General features: G+C 44.4%; 1 protein-coding gene and 1 long non-coding RNA gene across 4 annotated transcripts in view; one reads left to right on the top strand and one right to left on the bottom strand.

The window, feature by feature from the left end:
* LOC139207073 (NLR family CARD domain-containing protein 3-like) overlaps positions 1 to 24,137 on the bottom strand; it is a 71,972-nt gene that overhangs the window by 24,427 nt on the left and 23,408 nt on the right. The window contains exons 1-13 of one of the 3 annotated variants that reach the window (XM_070836706.1): positions 17,630 to 17,831; positions 16,820 to 17,062; positions 16,598 to 16,711; positions 15,732 to 15,774; positions 15,414 to 15,624; positions 13,515 to 15,285; positions 13,238 to 13,411; positions 11,420 to 11,593; positions 10,825 to 10,998; positions 10,171 to 10,344; positions 8,338 to 8,511; positions 7,872 to 7,918; positions 2,189 to 4,034 (exon numbers count right to left, since the gene is read on the bottom strand). In XM_070836706.1, coding sequence (XP_070692807.1) covers positions 3,442 to 4,034; positions 7,872 to 7,918; positions 8,338 to 8,511; positions 10,171 to 10,344; positions 10,825 to 10,998; positions 11,420 to 11,593; positions 13,238 to 13,411; positions 13,515 to 15,285; positions 15,414 to 15,624; positions 15,732 to 15,774; positions 16,598 to 16,711; positions 16,820 to 17,062; positions 17,630 to 17,697 — 3,960 coding nt within the window. In that variant the 5' untranslated portion in view covers positions 17,698 to 17,831 and the 3' untranslated portion in view covers positions 2,189 to 3,441. Of the gene's footprint in view, positions 1 to 2,188; positions 4,035 to 7,871; positions 7,919 to 8,337; positions 8,512 to 10,170; positions 10,345 to 10,824; positions 10,999 to 11,419; positions 11,594 to 13,237; positions 13,412 to 13,514; positions 15,286 to 15,413; positions 15,625 to 15,731; positions 15,775 to 16,597; positions 16,712 to 16,819; positions 17,063 to 17,629; positions 17,832 to 24,137 lie in introns of those variants that run through there. The other 2 variants (XM_070836707.1, XM_070836705.1) reach the window with 2 other exon arrangements.
* LOC139207080 (uncharacterized) lies at positions 5,287 to 6,867 on the top strand. The gene is made up of 3 exons (XR_011585024.1): positions 5,287 to 6,045; positions 6,254 to 6,375; positions 6,674 to 6,867. It is a non-coding gene; the product is annotated as an uncharacterized lncRNA (long non-coding RNA).

Raw genomic sequence — 24,137 nt, 5'->3', positions numbered from 1 at the left:
ATTTATTTATTTATTTTTCTACTGGGGAATAAAACAGTAGCTCAACCTGTGAGGAAGTTTTTGTCTTTATAGCCTTAAAAATCAATGTATACTGCGATACAGCTGAAGACTGAGCAGGAGGTCTGCAGACTGACTGCTGAGGAGCTGAAGGAGGTCAAGAAGCAGCTGGAGGAGAAGACCAGCTCCAACCTTGAACGAGCCACCAGAAACCAAAAACATATTTTTTTAATATCATCCTTCATGAACATGAAACTTTCCAGAACAATCAGCTTTATAGAATCATGTACAACAGATAGATACTGAATATATACACACACACATCTGCAGAGGAAAGACATGAACCACCATCACACCAGTCTGACCACTGCAGAGTCCCACTGGGACCAGTTAGACTGAGCTGTGGGACGACTGGTGGACACACAGGAGACTCTCTGCAGCTCCTCCACCACACTTCACAGAGAAACACTGAGCTTTAGTGTCACACCTGGTTATTTTCAATGAAGAAACATTTCCAAAGCAGACTTTAAACTTGTAATGGAGTATTTTATAGTAATTCTACTACTTCAACTAAAGTGATTCTTCTACCTGTGAACAAATGAACTGTGTTGGAGGAACAGACTTATGGGGACATGAGCGTCTGCTGCCACCTGCTGTTCATTCAGAGCATCACATCTGTCAGAGCAGAGAGGGTCCAAAAACATTCAAACTGGAACATTTATGGTTTTAGAAAACAAGTTAACATGTAAAGCAGTTGTGGCATAATTCAAATAATAAAATTCAGTGATGCTGTTGACTGGATCAAAGTCTGATGGTCAAACGAGTCATTTCACAGGTTGCAACGCTCCAAAACATTTATAGGCTGATTTACAGACGTCTCTGGACACTATGTAGAATTCAAAGCTTCAAATCCTTGAGCACTTCCTGTGGGGGCGTGGTCTGATGTTGGGGCGGCCATTTTGTTCAAACTTGTAAATAAATATGATGACACGTCAACATTCTAGATGATTCTGATGACACATCAAAGACATTTAGAATGTTGACCCTCACTTTGAGTATATAAAAGGTACAAGTTTGAAACTCACCAGTTTCACTCTCACAGATACACAGCGATCATCACAGGTATCAGACACACACAGAGATTTGGGTTAGCGATTACATTCAAGACAGTTAGTCTACAGAGAACATCAATGGAAAGAATCAACCATCCCATTCGCAACCGGGCGTGGCGGCTGACTGAAAACAAGCCACTGAGGCAGCCTCCTCAAAACGACAAGAGGGGGCAGACGGAAAGTCGGAAAGACGTCAGCAGACTGACGGTTGAGCTTGAGGATGTAAAGAAGCAGCTGGAGGAGAAGACCAGCTCCGAACTCAAGCCTGCTTCTAGTCTGCAGACTCAGCAGGAGGTCAGCACACAGACTGTAGAGCAGTTTGAGGAGGTCAAGAAGCAGCTGGAGGAGAAGACCAGTGCTGAACTTGAACTGGCCTCCCAGCTGAAGACTCAGCAGGAAGCCTATCAGGCACTGGAGAGGGAAATGAAGATGATGTGCGAGCCGATTGCAACGACCTCCCCACCGGAGAACACAGAGGTCATGGAACGGGTCGACGCTCCTGAGAACATCCAGGAAACAGAGGAGCACATCTCAGCTTGGAGGCTCTTCAAGAAAGCTCTGACGCCAAAACACCGGAGCAAGTACAAGAGCAAGAAGAAGGTCCAGGACCTGGACTAACACACACACACACACACACACACACACACACACACACACACACACACACACACAGGTTTCCTCCAGGTGCTCCAGTTTCTTCCACATAGACAATATGAACAATAATTGGAATAAAATACAAACAGATAAATTGTATCTGTATGGTTGTATTTCTGTAGAACATTGTTCATCATCCTTCAGACTGTTGTCTCACTGTTCATATCATAGTGTGATCAAACACTGGTTTTCTATGAAGGGTTTCATGTGTAAATTGGCCTAACTGTTGTATTATTGGCTGAAATTGTGAAAACTGAGAAAAAACACATAATTACACTGTTAAAAACTTAGTATGATAACTTTTCAAGCATTTGATTAGTACAACAACAAAAGTGTCATCAAGGTGTCATTGAATCTCTGTCAGTATAAATATCAGAATGATCTTCATTGATATTAGTCAGAAATAACTGAGACACAGCTAATAATGTTTGTGGAGGAAGAAATCTTTATTTAGAGACAGACGTGTGTTATACAGATTGTTTACATGGACACCATCATTCACTGGCTCATAGCTGAACAATCTAAACTACACAAAGTCAAACTTAAACAGCCCATAAACAAAGAAGAGTCGTCATTTAAAGTTCAAAAACAAGACTTTATCATTATCAGGAACCCAAAACAGAAATCTACACTACAAAGAGGATAGTGGGTAGGGAGCAAGATGACACGTCCACTGTGTTCATGCAGTTTATCAGGTTAGATTCTCTTTAATTGTTGTCTTGAAAGCGGCTTTAGTGTTTGTTTTAATAATGTGAGCTCCTTCCTGTAATCTCTCTGTTATTACTCTGTAAATGACAGTCGTCTTGAGGAGGTTTCTCCTGGGTCTCTGTGGTAAAATACATCCTAAACTGGCCTGTCTGCTCACGTAGCTATGTTCGCCTCTGATGTGCACTACGTGGCCGGAAGAACGCTTTGGTTTCTTGTCATTTGAAGGAGATCAGAAGACTGGATTATAATCTGCTCTCTACAGGAAGCCACGAGAGATTTCTGTGCACCTGTGGAGAGCTAATCTGGATGTTTTGTTTTGACCAAATTACTTGGACAATATACAAGATATGGCCAAACTACAGCTTGGATCACTTGGTTCAGACAGCTTGATGTTACATTACAGTCACCATTATGCACTTTATCTTGTGTGTATGTATCTACCCTGTATTTTTCACTCTCCCCTTTCTAGTTTTATTCTTTAAAGTGTTCTCTTGTAATTCAGATGTACCTGGCTGCTATAGCAATTTAATTTCCCTGTGGTGATTTAATAATCCATCTATCTATCCATTTCCCATTTTAGCTACAATATTATCAATGTGTCCACGTTGAGTCTAACATCCATCACAATAACAAGTAGCATGACCGCTTTAACTCGTTGCACTGGCCGTCCCCCAAGTGATGAGTTTATCTGAGGATTATTGGCCGGCATACGTCTTGATCCAAACACTATACATTTTAGTTATTCAGCAATAGTTTCCTCTTCCTTACCCACTGAGCCACTGTTCTCAGCTCGGCACTCAGCACATGAATCAGCTCTTCATATGTTAATGCTGCAATGTAGAGCACCAAATCATCTGCATATATAACTACTCTTGTTTTATAGTAATGATCAGGTTGATACTAAATAACATCAGCTGTGTGTGATCCTGTACAGACTGAACTATCCAGTCAGTGAGAACGACTCTCCCTCCTACAGACGACACAGAGACACTGAGAGCTCAGAACCTGAGAAAAACAATTTTGACAAGTAAAACATTACAAACTTTGGCCGAATCCCAAACCCTGGATAAAGAGGTTCAGTGAATGTGGTGTTGAAGGTGTGGAGGTGGATCAGTGAGTCAGAGGAGACTTCATAGAAGGACAGAGTGCCAGCAGGACAGTCGACATACACTCCTACTCTACCAGAGGAGGAGGAGGAGGAGGAGGAGGAGGAGGAGGAAGGAATGGATGTTTTTCTGTTATTGTGCCAGACAGAGTAAAAACCGTTGTAGTGGTTCAGACTCCAGGACTGCTTATTCCATCCAAAAACACTGTCTGTAGTGTTTCCTTTCCTGTTGATTCCTCTGTAAGCCACTGATACATCAACATATTCCCTCACCTCCACCTCCCAGTAACAGCGACCAGTCAGACCTTCTCTACACAGCAGCTGGTGGCACCAGGAGAATCTGTCTGCATGATCAGGATAGGACGTCTCAGGCATCAAAAGTGTCGCCTTCCTGTTGTCATCAGACAGTCTGATCTTCCTTTTTACTGTGTTTGAGTCGAATGTGAGTTCACAGGAATCTGACGGAGAGAACGAGACACAAAACAGCTGCAGTTATCAATCGATCACCTGATCAGTGTTTCCCTGACAGGATACTGCAGAAGCTGCCGATCCCACCTATTAAACCTCCTCTTACTGTTTTTACTTCACTGTCAGGGCTCTGTGTGTGTGTGTGTGTGTGTCTGTCTGTGTGTGTGTGTGTCTGTGTCTGTGTCTGTGTGTGTCTGTGTGTGTCTGTGTGTGTGTGTGTGTGTGTCTGTGTCTGTCTGTCTGTCTGTGTCTGTGTGTGTGTGTGTGTGTGTGTCTGTGTCTGTCTGTCTGTCTGTGTGTGTGTGTGTGTGTGTGTGTGTGTGTCTGTGTGTGTGTCTGTGTGTGTGTGTGTGTGTGTGTGTGTGTGTCTGTGTGTGTGTGTGTGTGTCTGTGTGTGTGTGTGTGTGTGTGTCTGTGTCTGTCTGTCTGTCTGTGTGTGTGTGTGTGTGTGCGTCTGTGTGTGTGTCTGTGTGTGTGTGTGTGTGTGTGTCTGTGTGTGTGTGTGTGTGTGTGTCTGTGTGTGTGTGTGTGTGTCTGTGTTTGTGTGTGTCTGTGTGTGTGTGTGTGTGTGTGTGTGTGTCTGTGTGTGTGTGTGTGTGTGTCTGTGTGTGTGTCTGTGTGTGTGTGTGTGTGTGTGTGTGTGTCTGTGTGTGTGTGTGTGTGTGTGTGTGTGTGTGTCTGTCTGTCTGTGTGTGTGTCTGTGTCTGTCTGTGTGTGTGTGTGCGTCTGTGTGTGTGTCTGTGTGTGTGTGTGTGTGTGTGTGTGTCTGTGTCTGTCTGTCTGTGTGTGTGTGTGTGTGTGTGCGTCTGTGTGTGTGTGTCTGTGTGTGTGTGTGTGTGTGTGTGTGTGTGTGTCTGTGTCTGTCTGTCTGTCTGTGTGTGTGTGTGTGTGTGTGTGTGTCTGTGTGTGTGTGTGTGTCTGTGTGTGTGTGTCTGTGTGTGTGTGTGTGTGTGTGTGTGTGTGTGTCTGTGTGCGTCTGTGTGTGTGTGTGTGTGTGTCTGTGTGTGTCTGTGTGTGTGTGTGTGTGTCTGTGTGTCTGTGTCTGTCTGTGTGTGTGTGTGTGTGTGTGTGTGTGTCTGTGTGTGTGTGTGTGTGTGTGTGTGTGTGTGTGTCTGTGTGTGTGTGTGTGTCTGTGCGTGTGTGTGTGTGTGTGTGTGTGTCTGTGTGTGTGTGTGTGTGTGTGTGTGTGTGTGTGTGTGTCTAGATTACATAAGAATGAATCAATGTGGTCCTTCAATCAACTTCTCACACTTGATCCATAAATATCCAGCCAAGTCCACTACCCGACGCCGGACCGTAGATCTTCTTTCTCCTGTTCCCCTCCCGCTCCGGAGCCCACTCCTCGGTTGATCCTGATCCAAACCATCCGCCTGCCTGCTCCGCCTCCCGTTCCCAGCCGTCGCCTTGCCAATCGGTGATCGGACCCGGCTCCCGTCAACAACCCCCCTCCGTCGCGGATCTCCCGCCCGCTCCTGCCTCCACTTATCAGCCGTTCTGACCTCAGTGGACTCCCCGTCCCGAGCCTGGTCTCCCGGTTCGGAGCTCTGGACCTCCGGGATCTCCGTCTCCCGCGGTTTCGCCCCTGCCCACGGTTCTCCGCCCCTCCAAGCTAAAGCCTTCCCATCGCGGATCGGTGCAAGAGTGACGCTTCCGTGTATTTACTCCCTCCCCCACCGGCGGGTTACTTGCCCGCCATTGAATTCCCTTTTCGTTTGTTTCCAGTTGTTTGTTAAATAAACCTTTGTTAATCCATTAACTGTGTGCCGTGTGTTTGTCAGAGGGGGGCCAGGGGGGGCCAGGGGGGGCCGCGGCCACCCCTGAAAAATGCCCCCCCCCCCCAGTTCTGATAGGTCAAGTTCACGTTTGAAAATTTCGGAAATTGTAACTACGTTGTCCGAGCGCAAGTGAAGGCAGCACTGCAGCAGCTGCTGCCCAAACTCAGAGACAAACAGTGGAAGTCATTTTCAACGGCAGCTGTTGAGACAAGCAGACTACCAACAGGTAAGTCAGTCAAACTGTACTGTAGAACAAATAGTGTGTGTTTGGTAAACTGTGTCTGTGCTGAACCTCCTGCTGGCTGCTCTCCGTTACTGAGCATCTCATTAGCTTGTGTTAAGGATCACCAGCACCTGTGCCGTGATGCTACGGCACTTTTCAGACAATGAAGAGAAAGTCTACGGACATCTCTAACATATGTGTGATGATGCAGGACAAAACCCATGAACAGAGCAGGGCAGTGCAGAGGAGCAGGTGAAAGGTCCAGAGAACATGAAGAAGTGAGGCAGCAGGTCAGACAGGACACAGCTGTTCATCCTACTGCTGGACCAACAGGTGAGCTGAGAACAGGGTCCCTCATGAGGAAATGAATGGCAAGAGAGGAACTTCACCTGGATAAACGTGTGGTAACAAGGTGTCAACACTGAGTTATGAACCCTGGTGCAACAACAGAAAGCTTCTTGTTCATGTTTACTGGTAGATGAGTTTGAACAGTCAGAACAGAACTGACTGTGGGTCCATAATCCAACTGTAATCTGGGATTACTATGGACAGCTACTCGTGTTATTACTGTTGGTTTTGCTGCTGCTATTTTAAATTCAGAGTAACTTATTGTCCTCATGTTTCATCGCAGATATTTCCCAGTCAACATCAGAGGGCCCAAACAGCAGCATCTCAAGTTTTTCCCTCGTACTCTTCAAGGGGGCAGAAGACGAGGCCTCAAGAAAGACTGGCACAGTGCTCACACATGGCTACAATCCTCTCAGAGCTGTGGTCAAATGTCTACTGTCAAAGACTTTACAGCAGAATAAAGCTGTACTGAAAACAATCAAAGGCCTCTGTGTGCTGCTTTTAAACTTGAGTAGACTTGTTCCCTGTAACTGTTTAGTTCATTCCATGAATGTACTCCCTAATAGTAAAGCTGTATAATACAACTACCCTATTAGAACAATGAATGTCCTAACTGATAAATAAACCAACACTTACTAAAACAGGCTTGTTCTGTATTAGTCCATGTACATCTAAGTAACATTAACTGTAAAATTAGAAAGTATATGAGTACATGATTCCTTAACTCTCATACTGACATCGATTTTGACTCAATACTTACAACAGCTTTTCTTCTTGAAATTCCGTTATTGTTTTTGGTTTTGGTTTTGGTTTTGGTGTGCCACCCCAGGATTTTCTCTGGCCCTATCTGCCCCCCCTGTGAAAGATTTCTGGGGGCGCCCCTGGTGTTTGTTGTCTGCACTTGAGCCTCTGTCCCGCCCCGTGACATTCACATTCATGTCCAGCTCAACTATTGTGTTTCTGACTGCTGTGTTGTTGTTCCCACAGAAAAAGAACAACAAGGAGTTGTTGCAGTGAACCTGAGAGGCCAAACTTCACTCACCTCACAAAACCTCTGTGATGCAGGTAAGTTAGCGTAATATGTTGTAGGATTTTAGCCTAATTAAATCTTTATTACATAAATATGGTCTGTTCAGGCTACAGAATGTTTACAGGCAGTGTTGCTGGAGTTTACTGTTTATCCAATATGAGAAAAAGCTGCATTTGCTAATTGAGCAGCTCTTAATTATTCTTTGTTGTCAATATGCAGATTTTTAGTTATTTTGAGCTGTTTAATAATTGAATGTGGAGTTAAAGTGTGTAAGTGGGAACTGATTTGTTAACAACATTGCATTAGATGAAAGGATTAATAATGTTTATTTTCAGTGTTCATGCTCTCAGAGGATTAAAATGACGACACCTGTCAGAGACTCATCAGTGATCATCTTCATCCTCAGTAGCATTTGAATGAGTGAAGATGGTTGAATCATAAACACACTTACACTTCCTCAGACCTGGTCTCAACCATCGCTCTCCTCCAGGCTCCACCCTGAAAGGAGGAGGGGGGTGTCAGACCAGCACTTTCTCTTTCAGCATGGAAACATGGACGTTACATCGCTCTCACACACACAGTTCAGTTCATATTTCTGTGTTTACAGACAGTGTTTTGTGTTATTATGGACTGAAAAATTAGATCTTAGTCACACAAAAATGCCTAAATGTCTGTTGAGGGAGGAAAACCTCTATTCTTGTGTTTACATCTAATCTTTTCTCACCAATATTCACTTTATTCTAAGGCTGTATGAACCAGAACCATTTAATTTACTTTGAAGGCATGCATCATGGTGTTGGCTGACTTTTTGTGTCTCCTCGCTGACACCAGATAAAATAAAAACTACACACAGATGTTTCCAGCTGCAGCTCCTCTATCAGACTGATTGTCGGTGGCAGCAGCAGGCCTCCTCATACCTGAGAGTGTCCAGTCTCCAGTGTGGATGCTTCTGTCCAGCAGACAGCAGACTCACGCCTGAGTCGCCTGGATGGTTGTAGCTCAGGTCCAGCTCTCTCAGATGGGAGGGGTTGGAGCTCAGGGCGGAGGCCAGAGAAGCGCAGCCTTCCTCTGTGATCAGACAGCCTGACAGCCTGAAAACACACACATTAACACACATGAAACAGTCTGATGGGACTGTCAGGGGCGGGAAGGTGGAGTGTTTTTTCTGTCATCGCCTGTAATTTGCTTCCGTCTTTAAACTTTCCAGTCAGTACATTAAAACCAAAATGGCAGACTACAATAAGGCTTTTATTATGAAGCTACTGCAGCTTCCTGTAGCCTCAGTCCACATGTTGTTAGCAGCTCTTAAATCTTAACCGCATTAAAAACACGTCCAAATAAAGAAATATGAAAAGAAACAGTCACAGACAGCTAATTAGATGAGCTGCAGGTGACAGAACCTTCCTACAGTTTGGACCAGAGTTATTATAGTGAACTAAAACAACACTAACATTTAAAACTGTAAATGAAAAAAACATTTTGATTCAAAATAAGAATAAAAACTAGACTTTAAAAAAGCTAACTAACAGAAATATTGTGATTCAAAAAGCTATCTAACATAAAATCAAACTAAACAGGAAATGTCTTTAGTTTTAGTCTTTGCCAGTTTGATCAAACACGTTGGTGCATGTTCATTAAGACTGGGATGTGTGCATGACTCAGTCAGATGACATCACAGTGTTGTATTTGTCCCTAAACACCAATTCTGAAAAATACCCTCCATAATAAAATGAAACATGCAAATGTTTATAACACAACTAGGATGAACTGTCGTATCGCCATGACGAGTGTTTGAGCCTTTTCTGTGGTGATGATTGTGGCGCTGGGAGCCTGAAACGCTGCAGTAATTGTTCCAGGTGTGTCGTGCTGAGAGGTCCATGGTTTCTGACCATGAGCTAAGTTTTTTATGAAAACACACCATCTACGCTGGAGCCACACGGACATAACTGACCAAACCAACGGTGCATCATCAATGAGTAAGAAACTCTGGACAATAAAACAGAAACTCCTTGAAACTCTGTCAGACTTTCTGTATCTTAAAAACCGTCTCTGATGCAACAAGTGTCAGGACCACTGCTCCTGCCCCTGCCTGTGCCCTTTTGTCTGTCTGTCTCTCTCTGGCTGTGGTTGCAGGAGTGGAGACAGCTGTGTGGGTCACCTGCAATTCATCATCCACCTCCTGCTGCTTAAGTCTGGTTCAGGAACTCACTCTTCGCCAGTCTGTCGACTCAGTAACTCACTCCTGCCCTGGCTTCAACCCCTGCTCTGCCCTGCCTGTCCTGGTTTCTGACTCCCACCTCCAGCTTCAGAACCCTTGCTGGGCTCCGATTGCCCAGATCAGCCCTGAAACTGGGCAGCTAAGTTTGTGGATTATTTTGTTAGCTGTCCGCCTTTTGTTAGTGTTTTGCGTTCCTGCGCTCTGCCATTGTTTCTTAGTTAGTTCCCTTTGAGTCTGTGAGGAGTGGCAGCCTCGGCATTTTGTATTCTCTCTGTTGTTCTGAGAGTTCTGTTCATACTGTAATAAACCTGTGTGAACCTTGAATTTGGGTCTGTCCACATTACATATCCACATTTTGGGTTCTTGGACTAGCTGCTGACAACAGAGAGACAAAACTAATATAAAATAAGCCAATGGTAAGGTACTAAGTCTAAAAACAGAGTAAATACAATTGGTTTGAAAATAATTTGAGTCGTGCTAAGAAGAGCTTATCAATAATATATATTAATCGATCAGGCTGATGAATCCTTACCTGAGAGTTTCCAGTGTACAGTGTGGACTCTCCAGCCCAGCAGACAGGACCTTCACTCCTGAATCCTGCAGGTTGTTGTTACTCAGGTCCAGCTCTGTCAGACTAGAGGACTGGGAGCTGAGCACTGAGGACAGGACTTCACAGCTTCTCTCTGAGAGGTTACAGCCACTCAGCCTGAAGACACAATACATAACACCCAACAAGCTGAACGTTACATCATTGCAATCAGGACTACAGACTAACTTTTCCACTGATGGGACCAACGTTCTCGGTTTAGTCAGTCACACTCACACGTATGTTCTCTGGTTGCATTCACGGTACTAGATATGTAATTGATAGGGTTTTTCCCATAACACAAAAAGAGGCCTGCTTCAGTTATAGTTCATCTGGTGTATTTGTCAGACATCATTCTGGGCCTGTTTACTGTTCTGACAGCCTGCTGCAGAAAGAGGCACAGTAGCTGCAGTTTGCATGTCTTTCTTCACTTGGATCAGTATTAAATGATACTGGGTTAGATTTAATGGGATTTACATGAGTGTTTGATGGTAAAACCTGTAATTATGGGGCCAAATGTTTTTGCTGGAGTGATGAACTTGGCACACAAGTCACTATTTGCCTCCTACTGACTTGACACCAACTGTACTGCAAGCTTACCTGAGAGTTTCCAGTGTACAGTGTGGACTCTCCAGCCCAGCAGACAGGACCTTCACTCCTGGATCCTGCAGGTTGTTGTTACTCAGGTCCAGCTCTGTCAGACTAGAGGACTGGGAGCTGAGCACTGAGGACAGGACTTCACAGCTTCTCTCTGAGAGGTTACAGTCACTCAGCCTGAAGACACAATACATAACACCCAACAAGCTGAACGTTACATCATTGCAATCAGGACTACAGACTAATTTTTCCACTGATGGGACCAACATTCTCGGTTTAGTCAGTCACACTCACACGTATGTTCTCTGGTTGCATTCACGGTACTAGATATGTAATTGATAGGGTTTTTCCCATAACACAAAAAGAGGCCTGCTTCAGTTATAGTTCATCTGGTGTATTTGTCAGACATCATTCTGGGTCTTTCTTCACTTGGATCAGTATTAAATGATACTGGGTTAGATTTAATGGGATTTACATGAGTGTTTGATGGTAAAACCTGTGATTATGGGGCCAAATGTTTTTGCTGGAGTGATGAACTTGGCACACAAGTCACTATTTGCCCACTACTGACTTGACACCAACTGTACTGCAAGCTTACCTGAGAGTTTCCAGTGTACAGTGTGGACTCTCCAGCCCAGCAGACAGGACCTTCACTCCTGGATCCTGCAGGTGGTTGTTACTCAGGTCCAGCTCTGTCAGACTAGAGGACTGGGAGCTGAGCACTGAGGACAGGACTTCACAGCTTCTCTCTGAGAGGTTACAGCCACTCAGCCTGAAGACACAATACATAACACCCAACAAGCTGAACGTTACATCATTGCAATTGTGACACACACGAAACGTATGGTCACATTGATGTAATTTTGTTTGTTTTATTTTGAAAGGGTTATTTCTGTGAGATAAATGTACTAATATGAACCGTAATGGTCAATGATTATCTCTTAAGTGAGATGACAAGCCCTCATTGTATTACACACTTAGAGCATTTCAGTGTTGCCAGTAGGAGGCAGTGAGGCGCTTTGCTTCTGCTTGGGACTCCTTTAGAACGGACTCTTGTTTACGTCCTCATTCTGCTGAGCGAAGCTGCACCGACCAGAAGCTCTGTCACCGTCTCATTCTTCCTCCTGTTTATACAGGTTGGTGAGATTTGGAAAACTTGTATAACTACATACATTTAAATGTAATGTTAGATCGATGTCTGGGAGGAGTATATAATGGTTTTGTGAACAAGTAGAAAGCATACGGTTGGGTTCTTCTCTGTGTCGGGGTGGCCCAAGATGGCGCCGGCTGTAAACTTTTTGTTGTATTCTCCAAGCATGTCGTAGTTTTTGGCTCCAGCACATTCCATTTTGGCTTAATAACTATTTTTCTTGTTAAGCCAGCTTAACACGTATGCATTTGGTGTTACTGTTTGATGTGTATGTATTTGAATTGTTAAATTGTAAGCACTTTGGAAAGTTAAATGTTTGCAAGTCTTCAGCTCGTGCATTTATATTGAAACGACAGTCATCATTAGCAATGTGCTGGGTCTCTTTTCATTTGCACTATGAGGTTAAATAAGGGAACACGTACCTACAAATTCTGTATTTCACAATAATGTTTCCTTCCGAGTGGTAGTGAACTACATACTAGCTCAGTTAGTAGACTGAACGAGGATGTATTAATAGTGATACACTGAACTCAGGATTCATCTGAATAGAGGATGTGTGTTTTTATTTGAAAGCACAAAGTAATGGTCCTGTAACCAGCCTGTGTATTTTGTTTTGTTTCTAATATTGTGGATGTTGGTATTGATAAAAGTATATTTGAAGATGTAGAACAAAATACAAGGGGGGAGAAAAGGAAAAGTATATTTTGTGTATTGGTAATTAAATTCTGCTGAGCGAAGCTGCACCGACCAGAAGCTCTGTCACCGTCTCATTCTTCCTCCTGTTTATACAGGACTCTTCTCTGTTAATGGGAACTCTATCTGAGACCTGTTACACAATCAGGACTACAGACTAACTTTTCCACTGATGGGACCAACGTTCTCGGTTTAGTCAGTCACACTCACACGTATGTTCTCTGGTTGCATTCACGGTACTAGATATGTAATTGATAGGGTTATTCCCATAACACAAAAAGAGGCCTGCTTCAGTTATAGTTCATCTGGTGTATTTGTCAGACATCATTCTGGGCCTGTTTACTGTTCTGACAGCCTGCTGCAGAAAGAGGCACAGTAGCTGCAGTTTGCATGTCTTTCTTCACTTGGATCAGTATTAAATGATACTGGGTTAGATTTAATGGGATTTACATGAGTGTTTGATGGTAAAACCTGTGATTATGGGGCCAAATATTTTTGCTGGAGTGATGAACTTGGCACACAAGTCACTATTTGCCTCCTACTGACTTGACACCAACTGTACTGCAAGCTTACCTGAGAGTTTCCAGTGTACAGTGTGGACTCTCCAGACCAGCAGACAGGACCTTCACTCCTGGATCCTGCAGGTGGTTGTTACTCAGGTCCAGCTCTGTCAGAGTAGAGGACTGGGAGCTGAGCTCTGAGGACAGGACTTTACAGCTTCTCTCTGAGAGGTTACAGTCACTCAGCCTGAAGACACAATGAGTGTAAGTTATTTATATATATTTCTCTCATTAAAGCTCAGCAGTGACAACATTATTATTTCAATCAAACAAAATCTGCCTGTTCTTACAGAGCTTTGTTGGAGGCTTTGAGCACTGGCAGCAGCTTCAGAAGAGCCTTCTCTGAAGCAGAGTATTTCTTCAGGTCAAACACGTCCAGATCTTTTTCTGATGACAGTAAAATGAAGACCAGAGCTGACCACTGAGCACGAGAGAGTTCATCTGTGGAGAGACGTCCTGAACTCAGGGACTGTTGGATCTCCTCCACTAGAGAACGATCATTCAGTTCATTCAGACAGTGGAACAGGTTGATGCTTTTCTCTGAAGACAGATTTTTCTCAAGCTTCTTCTTGATGTACTGGACTGTTTGCTGAGTGGCCTGTAAATTACTACTTGTCTGGTTCACCAGGCCTTGCAGGAGATCCTGATTGGTCTGAAGTGAAAGGCCCAGAAGGAAGCGGAGGAACAAATCCAGGTGTCCATTTGGACTCTGTAAGGCCTGGTCCACGGCACTCTGGTGGAGCTCTGTCACTGCAGACACTTGGCAGCCTGTCAGCAGATTGAAACCACTGTTGGTGAATTCTAGATGGACATAAAGAGCAGCCAGAAACTCCTGAAGGCTCAAATGGATGAAGCAGAAGACCTGGTCCTGGTACAGCCCCCTCTCCTCTCTAAAGATCTGGGTGAACACTCCTGAGTACACTGAGGCTGCTCTGATATCGATGCCACACTCTGTCAGGTCTGATTCATAGAAGATCAGGTTCCCTTTCTGCAGCTGCTCAAAAGCCAGTTTTCCCAGAGACCAGATCATGTTCCTGGTCTCTAGACTCCAGTGTGGATCTGTCTGAGCTCCTCCATCAAACTTGACATTCTTCACTTTGGTCTGAACCACCAGGTAGTGGATGTACATCTCAGTCAGGGTCTTGGGCAGCTCTCCTCCCTCTCTGGTTTTCAATGCGTCCTCCAGAACCGTAGCGGTGATCCAGCAGAAGATCGGGATGTGGCACATGATGTGGAGGCTTCGTGACGTCTTGATGTGGGAGATGATCCTGTCGGCCTGCTTCTCATCTCTGAATCTCTTCCTGAAGTACTCCTCCTTCTGAGGGTTGGTGAACCCTTTGACCTCTGTCACCATGTCAACACACTCAGGAGGGACCTGATTGGCTGCTGCAGGTCGTGTGGTTATCCAGATGCGGGCAGAGGGAAGCAGATTCCCTCTGATGAGGTTTGTCAGCAGCACATCCACTGAGGCCGACTCTTTAATATCAGTCAGGGTCTCGTTGTTGTGGAAGTCCAGAGGAAGTCGGCACTCGTCCAGACCGTCAAAGATGAACAGAACCTGGAACCCGTCAAACCTGCAGATTCCTGCTTCTTTGGTTTCAGGAAAGAAACGATGAACGAGTTCCACCAAGCTGCATGTTTTGTCTCTCAGCAGATTCAGCTCTCTGAAAGTGAATGGAAACATGAACTGTGTGTCCTGGTTGGCTTCGTCTTCAGCCCAGTCCAGAGTGAACTTCTGCGTTAAGACTGTTTTCCCGATGCCGGCCACTCCCGTTGTCATCACTGATCTGATTGGATCCTGTCTTCCAGGTGGGGCTTTAAAGATGTCCACACATCTGATGGTTGTTTCTGGTCTGTCTGGTTTCCTGGATGCTGCTTCAATCTGTCTGACCTCATGTTCATCATTGACCGCTGCAGTCCCTCCCTCTGTGATGTGGAGCTCTGTGTAGATCTGGTTCAGAAGCGTTGGGTTTCCTGCTTTAGCGACGCCCTCGAACACACACTGGAACTTCTTCTTCTGGTTAGATTTAAGGTTACGTTGACAAACGGAGGCAAAAGTTTCTGAATGGACACAAAACAAATAAGAACATTTGAGAAATGATGAATATTTCAACAAAGTAATAAATAATACATTTCTATCGTCTCTAGAGACATTAGTTAATGTCCCGTTTATCCAGAAATCCTCTTACTGCTCTGCAGATAGTCAGCCAGCTCCTCCTGCTTCAGTCTCCTCAGGAGGTGAAGTGTGATCTTCAGAATCGCCTCTCTGCTGCTCTTCCTCTGCTCTTCATCCTCACCCTCCCTCTGACTCTCTAAGTATCCTGAGCAGTCTGAACTCAGAACCCTCTGGATCTCCTTCAGCTCCTTCTTCACAAGACTGACCATATTCTCCTCCAGCAGCTGCAGCAGAGGATCATGGGAATGACACGATCAAAGTCAAACAAAATCGTGTGTGTGGAGATGATTTGGAACAGAATAGATGTAAAAGTAATTATTGTACAACAGACCATAAATATTGAGTCCAGGGGTGTTTGATGCTCCTGGTCAACTCTGTGGAGGAACACTGAAGAATTAGCTCACATTGTGTCTGTCTGCAGAGAGTCAAACACAAGGTCAGGTGACTCCCTGTAGTGGTAAAGGTTTACTCGTCCTGCTGATCCCACTGAGAATCAACAGTTAACAGCCTATTTCTAGAGTTCAGCTCAGTGGTTTGCTTCACTAGTTGGTTTTGTTTAGTCCCAGCAGCTCTCACCAACCCCTCCAATGAGCTCTCCCTCCCTCACTGACCCTCCAGCTGCTCCAGTAGAGCTGCTCAGTGTCTGCTGGTATCAAACTGGTTGTGCTGGGCAGCTCCCAGGAGAAAAATGACAACCAACAAGTACACAACAGTTCAAACATCAGTGCCCTCCATTGTCAGATGGTCGAACAGCGTCTGAACCTCCCCCCAGACGGGTTGTGTCCTCACACCCACCTCACTCAGTGATTGGTCGGCCGTGTGGAGGCGGCAGGTTTGAACACTAAAGGTCTTCTAGAGTCTGAAAATGTGTTTGTGTGTCTTTATATATATGAACATGAGATCACGTCACTGCATCATTGCACTACTGTCTGTTCTCACTCTTTTTTAAACTATACTTAGATAAATATTCACAGATTTACATTGTACAAAGACCTTAAATGTTCATTTTTTGTGCTTAAGTTAAATGTGTGTTTGCTTCGTTCAGCTTTGTTGTTCTTGTCTCCCTTTTTGTCTGGAGGAGATCAGTGGAAAAACAGAAATCACATACTTGGCCAATAAATCTGTTTCTTAATCTGATTCTGATTCAAACTAGTTCTTTTCTAGTTTCACCAACTCTTAATGTCAGTGTAAGCTTACATAAGGTCAGCAGATGGAGGTTGTTCTTTAAAATCAATGAAATCATCCTTCGACTGGTCGCTCTTGAAGGACAGACAGCTGGGTTCAGGAGAGTCTCGTCTCTGCAGCAGGACCCTGAAACGTCAGCAGCACAGATAAATGTGCATGTCGGACAAAAATATGTCCAATTTATTAACAAATAACTTTCTGTCTCAAATGTGTTTTTACCAGTTTAATTCTTACCTTCCATCAGCAGATTTCTTAAAAAAAAGAGGAAGCAGCATTGACCTATCACTCTTTATAGACACACAGCTGGGTTCAGGTTCAGGTTCAGGTTCAGGTTCAGGTTCAGGTTCAGGTTCAGGTTCAGGTACAGGTTCAGGTTCAGGTACAGATCCAGGTTCAGATCCAGGTTCAGGTACAGATCCAGGTTCAGATCCAGGAGTGTCTGCTGTGTGCTTCGGCTGCACGTGTAGGTGCTGTGACCTGGTGGTGTAACACACAGTCTTAATACTTTGCTTGTTTTGTATCTTTTGTTTATTGTAATTATTTTATTTTTATTTTCTTTATGCAGCACAAGAGTTATTCACCATTAATAGATTCTAGATTCAATGTGAAAGACAACGTATTTTAATAACTCTGTTAAAATAATGTGGATGTGGATGATCCACATGCCGAAATCACAACAAGACCTCGATCACTAGTGAAGCCTTTAAAATGGTTACTGGTCACTATGCAAATGTCTCTTTGAAAGCAGGAAACTTTAAAATAATGAGGTTTTTGAATTGAGTTTGGTACATAAATAGGAAAAACCATCTTTCTGAGCACCATTCTTCCAAAATATATTCCCTCCTCTGGTGTTTCTTCTCAGTGTCCCGTTTCTTTGTTGGGTGTGATATCTGCACTTCCTCTTTTGGTTTAATTAGGACACATCCTGGAGATTTGGGAGTGCTACTGAATGTGGATATAAGGTACTGTCAATGTCTGAAATGCAAAAAATGCCCCACATAAGGCTAATTCACCCAAATTGTGTATATGAAGGTGTTTCCTTACCTGTCTTCTGATTCCATGTGAGTCCTTTTGGTCGGCGCGGACTCGTCACCTAAATGTGTTCTCTGCATTTCTTCTTCTTGCTTATTTTTTCTTCTTCATTGGTTGAGGGACAGACTGGTGTTTATTCTCTGTAGCTGTGGAAAAAGAGGCCGTCACTTATCCAGACAAATTCAGTTATTTCAGTCCACAGAGAAGACGACACACAAACATATGAACTGGAGAGAAACTCTTCCTGTTAGTGTCAGTTGTCAGCATTTCAAATCAAATCAAACTTTGTCATTTAGCTGTACATACAACAGTAGTGCAGGCAAAATGAGACACACACATCCCTGCACACTGCAAGAGATAAGCTTGTTATTGACTAGAAGAGTCGTGACCTTATCATGGAAAAAGGTCGGTAGATGGATTTCAGAGTTAACTGCGACCTTCTTGACATTGGAAAAAATAACGTCTACCATAAAGGGGAAACAACCGCTCTTCCAAAACACCTGGGCCCTTCATGGCCTGTCTAAAGACAATAGACATATATAGACATAGAAACACCTGCAGCCCAACCGATGTGTTCAAATGTCCTCACTGACACTGTTTTGTTTTATTGTTTGTTTTTGTTTTGTTTTGCTTTTCTGTATCATAGATTATTTAATATTTTGGGGGTGGACTTCAGGTTTTAAGTGTATTGTACCTCTAAGTGTTCGTATCTGGATGAACACATGCACAAACGTTTATAAAAAAAGTGACTACAGCCCCTTTTCCACCAACATTTCCAGGAACTTTTATTACCAGGATTTTATTTTTTAAGACTTCCTGGTAATCTATGTGGTTTGTGTTTCCACCGAACCTCAAAGTCCCGGAACATTTATTCACATCAAGCTGATGATGACGTATGGGGGACGTAGAGTACGGCGGTCGGACCCACTGCGACTGTTGTGGTCCTTCAGCTTCTTATAATCTTGCATAAGTTTCTTCAACTTTTCACGAGATTGTTTCCCCGTGTGTCCTACATTCAGCTCCACCAGCTTGTCGGCTGTTCTTCCACAGACTCGGTCCATAGAAATGAGCTCGTAGAAATGAAATAAACGAGTTTGTAGCCACACTGGAAAGGAAGTGCGGGACGCTGCAAGTGTTTTCCACCAATCAGTGTTCTTCAGCACACAGCCCCGCCCCTCAAGACTAATCTGAGTCCTACCCCCCTACTAGGAACTGTTTTCAGGGAACGTTTGGGGTTGAGGGAAAGTTTTTTCCCGGGTAATTTCGGTGGAAACGTGCCGAGGTTTTTCAAAATCCTGGGTAAATGAGAAAAGTTCCTGCGGTGGAAAAGAGGCTCATGTGAACTGAAGTGCTAAATAGTGAGTCTGTTCCAGGTCAGCAGTCCAAAGGTACGGAAGCCTGTTTCCGCCAGTAAAAAAAAAAAAAAGATGAGATAAAAAGTCATAATTACGAGATAAGAAAGTCGAAATTATGAGAAAGGAAATGCGCATGCGCTTCAGTTGTACCGACAGAGCAGCAGTTCTTTGTATGAATCCTGTATAGTTTGACACAGAAATGGACTGCCAGTACACTGAGGACTACTTTAAACGGGGCTTTACAACGGATGAAATACTTCATTTACTCTCTGATTTGCATGGGATTATACTGAGCAAACACACTAGAAAGGATTTTAAGCAAGAAGAACTTTTGGCGTAGAAAGACTAAGACGCACTGTAACGAAGACCACAGAGTTAGACATTAGAAGATCATTTCAAAGCCACATTAAAGAAATTCTCGCAACTTGTTTTGCTCCCTGCAACAATGAACTAATTTAATATTTCAAAGCTAAATCATGCAGCCATGAAGTCACTTGCAATAGCGACCTTTCAACCACAGGACAGCGTCGTTGCTGTACCTGGACAAGCGAGGCGTTCATGGACCCCTTTCTCTGTCGGTACAACTGAAGCGCATGCGCATTTCCTTTCTCGTAATTTCGACTTTTTATCTCATCTTTTTTTTTTTCACTGGCTTAAACGGGCTTCCACACAAAGGAGACTCTGACAAAAGGAGTTCTCGGACAGAGGGGAGGGAAACTCAGACGACACCTCTCAGCTCCCCTAACTATCCTCTGCAGCTGGAGCTTGCTGCCCCTCTGTCCGCCTGCACACATACTGTGGTGCTGCTGCTGTAATCCATACTGTCATCTTTCTGTTTACATGCAAAATACACTTTACATTCACTGCTGTTGTCACTTTATCGTGGTAACTAAGTAAGTTATAGCTTACTTAGTTTGTGTTGTTGATAGTAGTCTACTAGAATTTCATTGTACTGTCTGGTTTTCTGTGCATATGACAATAAACATCTAGAATCTTGAATCCCCTCCAGCTGAATGGGCGTCTGAGATGCCGTCATGCAGCCATGTTTCAGTGAAAGCAAACACACAGCAGTCTCTCCTCTCTCTCTCAGCAGACGGAGCTCTTCCAGCTTGCTGTCATTAGAGAGTATTTAGCCTGGCATGGATCCCGGCTCTCTTCCCCTCTTTTGTCTAAATCCTTGCTTTGCCCTGAAGTTTAGTAAAGTCTCTGAGCGATGAAAGACAAGAAACACAAAACTTTCACCCTCGCTGAGTCTCTGTGTGCCGCCACCACCACCTGGATATTTAGTTGTCTTGGTGTTAGGATCCTGGTGTTTTTCCCTGTTCCCCCTGTCTCTCTCCCTCAGGTGTGTCTCTCTCCCTCAGGTGTGTCTCTCTCCCTCATGTGTGTCTCTCTCCCTCAGGTGTGTCTCTCTCCCTCAGGTGTGTCTGTCTCTCTCTCCCTCAGGTGTGTCTCTCTCCCTCAGGTGTGTCTGTCTCTCTCTCCCTCATGTGTGTCTCTCTCCCTCAGGTGTGTCTCTCTCCCTCAGGTGTGTCTCTCTCCCTCAGGTGTGTCAGTCACCTGAGTGGAGTCGAGGAGGTCACTCCAGGTCATCAGCCCACGCTCCTGTTCCTCATCACTAATCTAGCCTCCTACTCCTCCCCTGTCTTTATCAGACCAGCTCAGCTCTTCACTTGTTGTCAGATTGTCTGTTTCCACATGATAAACTTCAGGCTCCCTGTTACTAGACTCCTTGTCGTGTTTGCTCGTATTTGTTCCTGCTCCACCAGCCTGCTTCCCCTGGTCTCAGCCCTGCTTTGGTTCATTGTAGTAAATAAACCTCCCTGTCTCCCAACCTGTGTCCTCGTCTGCACTGAGGGTTCAGTCAGTTCTGTTCAGCCTAACACTTGTTTTAATGATAAGAAGTGCTGCTGGTCGTGTTTCCTTCTGCTTGTTAGTTGTTTACTTTAAACATGTTCTAGTTGAGCTTATTTGGTTTTTGTGTAACTGCTATTTTGCTTTGTTGTTGTGTGGGTGGTGATTTTTACCATTTTACCTAAAAGCCTCACACACCCACAGTGAGTGTGAGGCCGCTGACTTTGACTTATTTCCTCATCTAACACATCTACGTGACCTTATTGCCTCAAGGTCACAGCAACAGCTGCAGACGACAGGATCTCCTGACAAAGATCATCAGATTTATACGAAACTTTCGAGTGATACACGTGATGTAACCTAGTTTCCATTAAAACTCGCTGCAGATGAAGATTCACGCCATGTCGACCAAACTGCGTCACCAGCTGTGTTCACATTAGCGAGGCCCCTTAAATGCTGCTGCAGCTTTAATTCTAGTTAATTTCTACCTGAAGTAAAGAAACGGGACGAACAGGGGATCATTCAGGAGTCAAACAGTGAAAACATGTCGCTAAAAACAGTCCTACCTTTCAGAAGAAGGAGAAAACCAACTGTGACACGACGAACTGACAAGTTAAAACTTGAAGAGTGAAAAGTGAAACTAAACTTTGAGACAAGAAGGGGCCATAATGTCACCGTTACCACGGCAACGAATACATAAAGTAATAAATGAATGAATGACTTAGATAAGATAACATTTATTGACCCTCAGTGGGGAAAGGTTGCTGTTACTGCAGCTCAAGGGGACAGAAACAGTTAAAGAAAGAGAAAATAAATAAACAGAAGAATGATGTAGATTGTGGATTGTTGCACAGTTGTTACAGACTGGGTAATAATAAAGTGCACTAGGTGGTGGTTGTGCTCGTGGTTGGTGCAGCAGGCTATAATGCAGCATTGTACAGTCTGACTGCAGTCGGGATGAAGGAGCTGCTCCTTCTTACACTGAGGGTGTATCAGTCTGTCACTGAAGGAGCTGCTGAAGGCCCCCACAGTCTGATACAGAGGGTGGGAGGTGTTGTCCATGATGGAGGACAGTTTGGCCAAGATCCTCCTCTCTCCCACCACCTCTATGGAGTCCAGGGGGGGGGCACAGACGGAGCTGGCTCTCTTTATCAGTCTGTTGAGCCTGTTCTTGTCGCCCCTCCCCAACTCACCACTGCATTAAAAACCACAGAAGCCACCACAGTCTCATAGAAGGTCCTCAGCAGTGGTCTGCTCCCTCCAAAGGATCCAAGCCTCCTCAGCAGCTACAGACGACACTGACCCTTCTTATAAAGAGAGTCGGTGTTGTCTGTCCAGTCCAGTTTGTCGTTCAGGTGAACACCCATCAGGCACTTGTATGTCCTCACTCTCTCGATGTCAAGTCCCTGGATGTTCACTGGTGCAGTGATGGAGGGTTTCCTGTGGAAGTCGACCACCATCTCCTTTGTCTTGCTGGCCCCGTGCTGCAGACCACCACATCAAACTCTACTCTACACATCAAACTCTACAGCGATCCTGAAGAAGGCACAGCAGAGACTCTACTTCCTGAGGATTCTCAGGAAGAACAACCTAAGATCTGAGCTCTTGGTGTCCTTCTACCGCTGCTCGGTGGAGTCGGTGCTGAGCCACGGCATCTCGCTGTGGTTCTCCAGCTGCACTGCGGCAGAGAGGAAGCAGCTCCAGTGGGTCATTAACACCGCCCACAGACTGACTGGCTGCCCTCTTCCATCTCTGGAGGACATCTACAGCGCTTGCTGCCTCAGGAGAGCCCGCAGCATCATCAGGGACTCCTCACACCCCGGACACTACCTCTTCCAACTCCTTCCCTCAGGCAGACGTTTCAGGGCAATAAAGTCTAGCACCAACAGACTAAAGAACAGCTTCTACCCCAGAGCTGTCATTGCCCTAAATAAATAACAACAACACAACCTGAACAATACAAAACACCAAAAATACAACCAACCAAAGAAATGTGAAAACAGGAACGTTCTTTCACCTATTTATATTTTTGTATATATTTTCTTTTATATATTCTTTGTACATATCTTTTTTATTCTTAAAAAAATCCAATGTTAATACCCCCCCAGTACAGTTTTTGCACTAAAGTTTATTCCGTCGTTCTTTTGCACCTTCCGTTGTTTGCACTGTCCATGAGAGCTGCTGTTTTTTATTTCAATTTCGTTGTGCTTCTTTCCACAATGACAATAAAAGAATTCTGATTCTGATCAGACACACTGTCCTGCAGCCTCACAGACTGGGGTCTGTCCGTGAGGTAGTCAGTGACCCATGCAGCCAGCTGGTCACTGACCCCCGCTCTCTCCAGCTTCACCCTGAGCAGACAGATAAATAATAATAATAATAGATAGATAAATAAAATAAAAATAATAAAAAAATAACGGCTTCAGTAAAAATAAACATAAAATGATAAAGTAGATGAAATAAAACAACAGCCAAACCACAGAAAACACAAGTAACATGATTTGATCTCTTCCTCTGACAGCATGAAGGGCACTAATGGCTCCACGGGGTCTGGATCCTCTTCCTCCTCCTCTTCCTCTAGTCTTTCTTCAGATTGTAGGTTTAAATACACTGAATTAAAGTAAAACTCAGTACAAATAATTACCCATCATCCTTTGTGTCCAACATTATGTGTTATTCATGTCAGAACTGGACCGAGAACCCAAAATGTGGACACAGGACCAAACCCAAACTCAGGTTCACACGGGTTTATTAACAACAGAGTTAGGAAAATACAAAAACGACGAGGCTGCCACTCCTCATGAACAAAAGGGGAACAACTAAGGAACAATGGCAGAGCGCAAAAATAGAAAACCAACAAAAGACAGAACAGCTAACAAAGCAAAACACAAAAACTTACCTGCCGAGTTACAGGGGCTGATGACTACAAACGAAAGGTGAACAACTAACAAAATAATCCATAAACTTAGCTGCTGTGTGCAAGGGCTGATCTAGGCAATCAGAGCTCAACAAGGTTCTGAAGCTGGAGGCAGGAGCCGGTATCCAGGACAGGCAAGGCAAGGCAAGGCAGATCAGAGCCGGGGTCGTAGTCAGGGCAGGAACAGGTCTGAGAGGGAACAGCAGAGTTGACAAACTGACAGGGGGTGAATGCCTGAACCAGACTTAAGTAGCAGACAGGCTGATTAGTTGCAGGTGATCACACAGCTGCCTCCGCTCCTGCAATCACACACAGAGAAAGAGAGAGACACAGAGACAGACAAACAGTGCCACCTCTGGCCATAGGCAGGAGGAGGAGCAGTGGTCCTGACAAT

The sequence above is a fragment of the Pempheris klunzingeri genome, chromosome 9, assembly GCF_042242105.1.
Source record: "Pempheris klunzingeri isolate RE-2024b chromosome 9, fPemKlu1.hap1, whole genome shotgun sequence".
In the NCBI taxonomy this organism is placed as follows: domain Eukaryota; kingdom Metazoa; phylum Chordata; class Actinopteri; order Acropomatiformes; family Pempheridae; genus Pempheris; species Pempheris klunzingeri.
The sequence above is the reverse complement of the archived record's forward strand: the minus strand, read 5'-3'. Positions and strand labels throughout refer to the sequence as shown.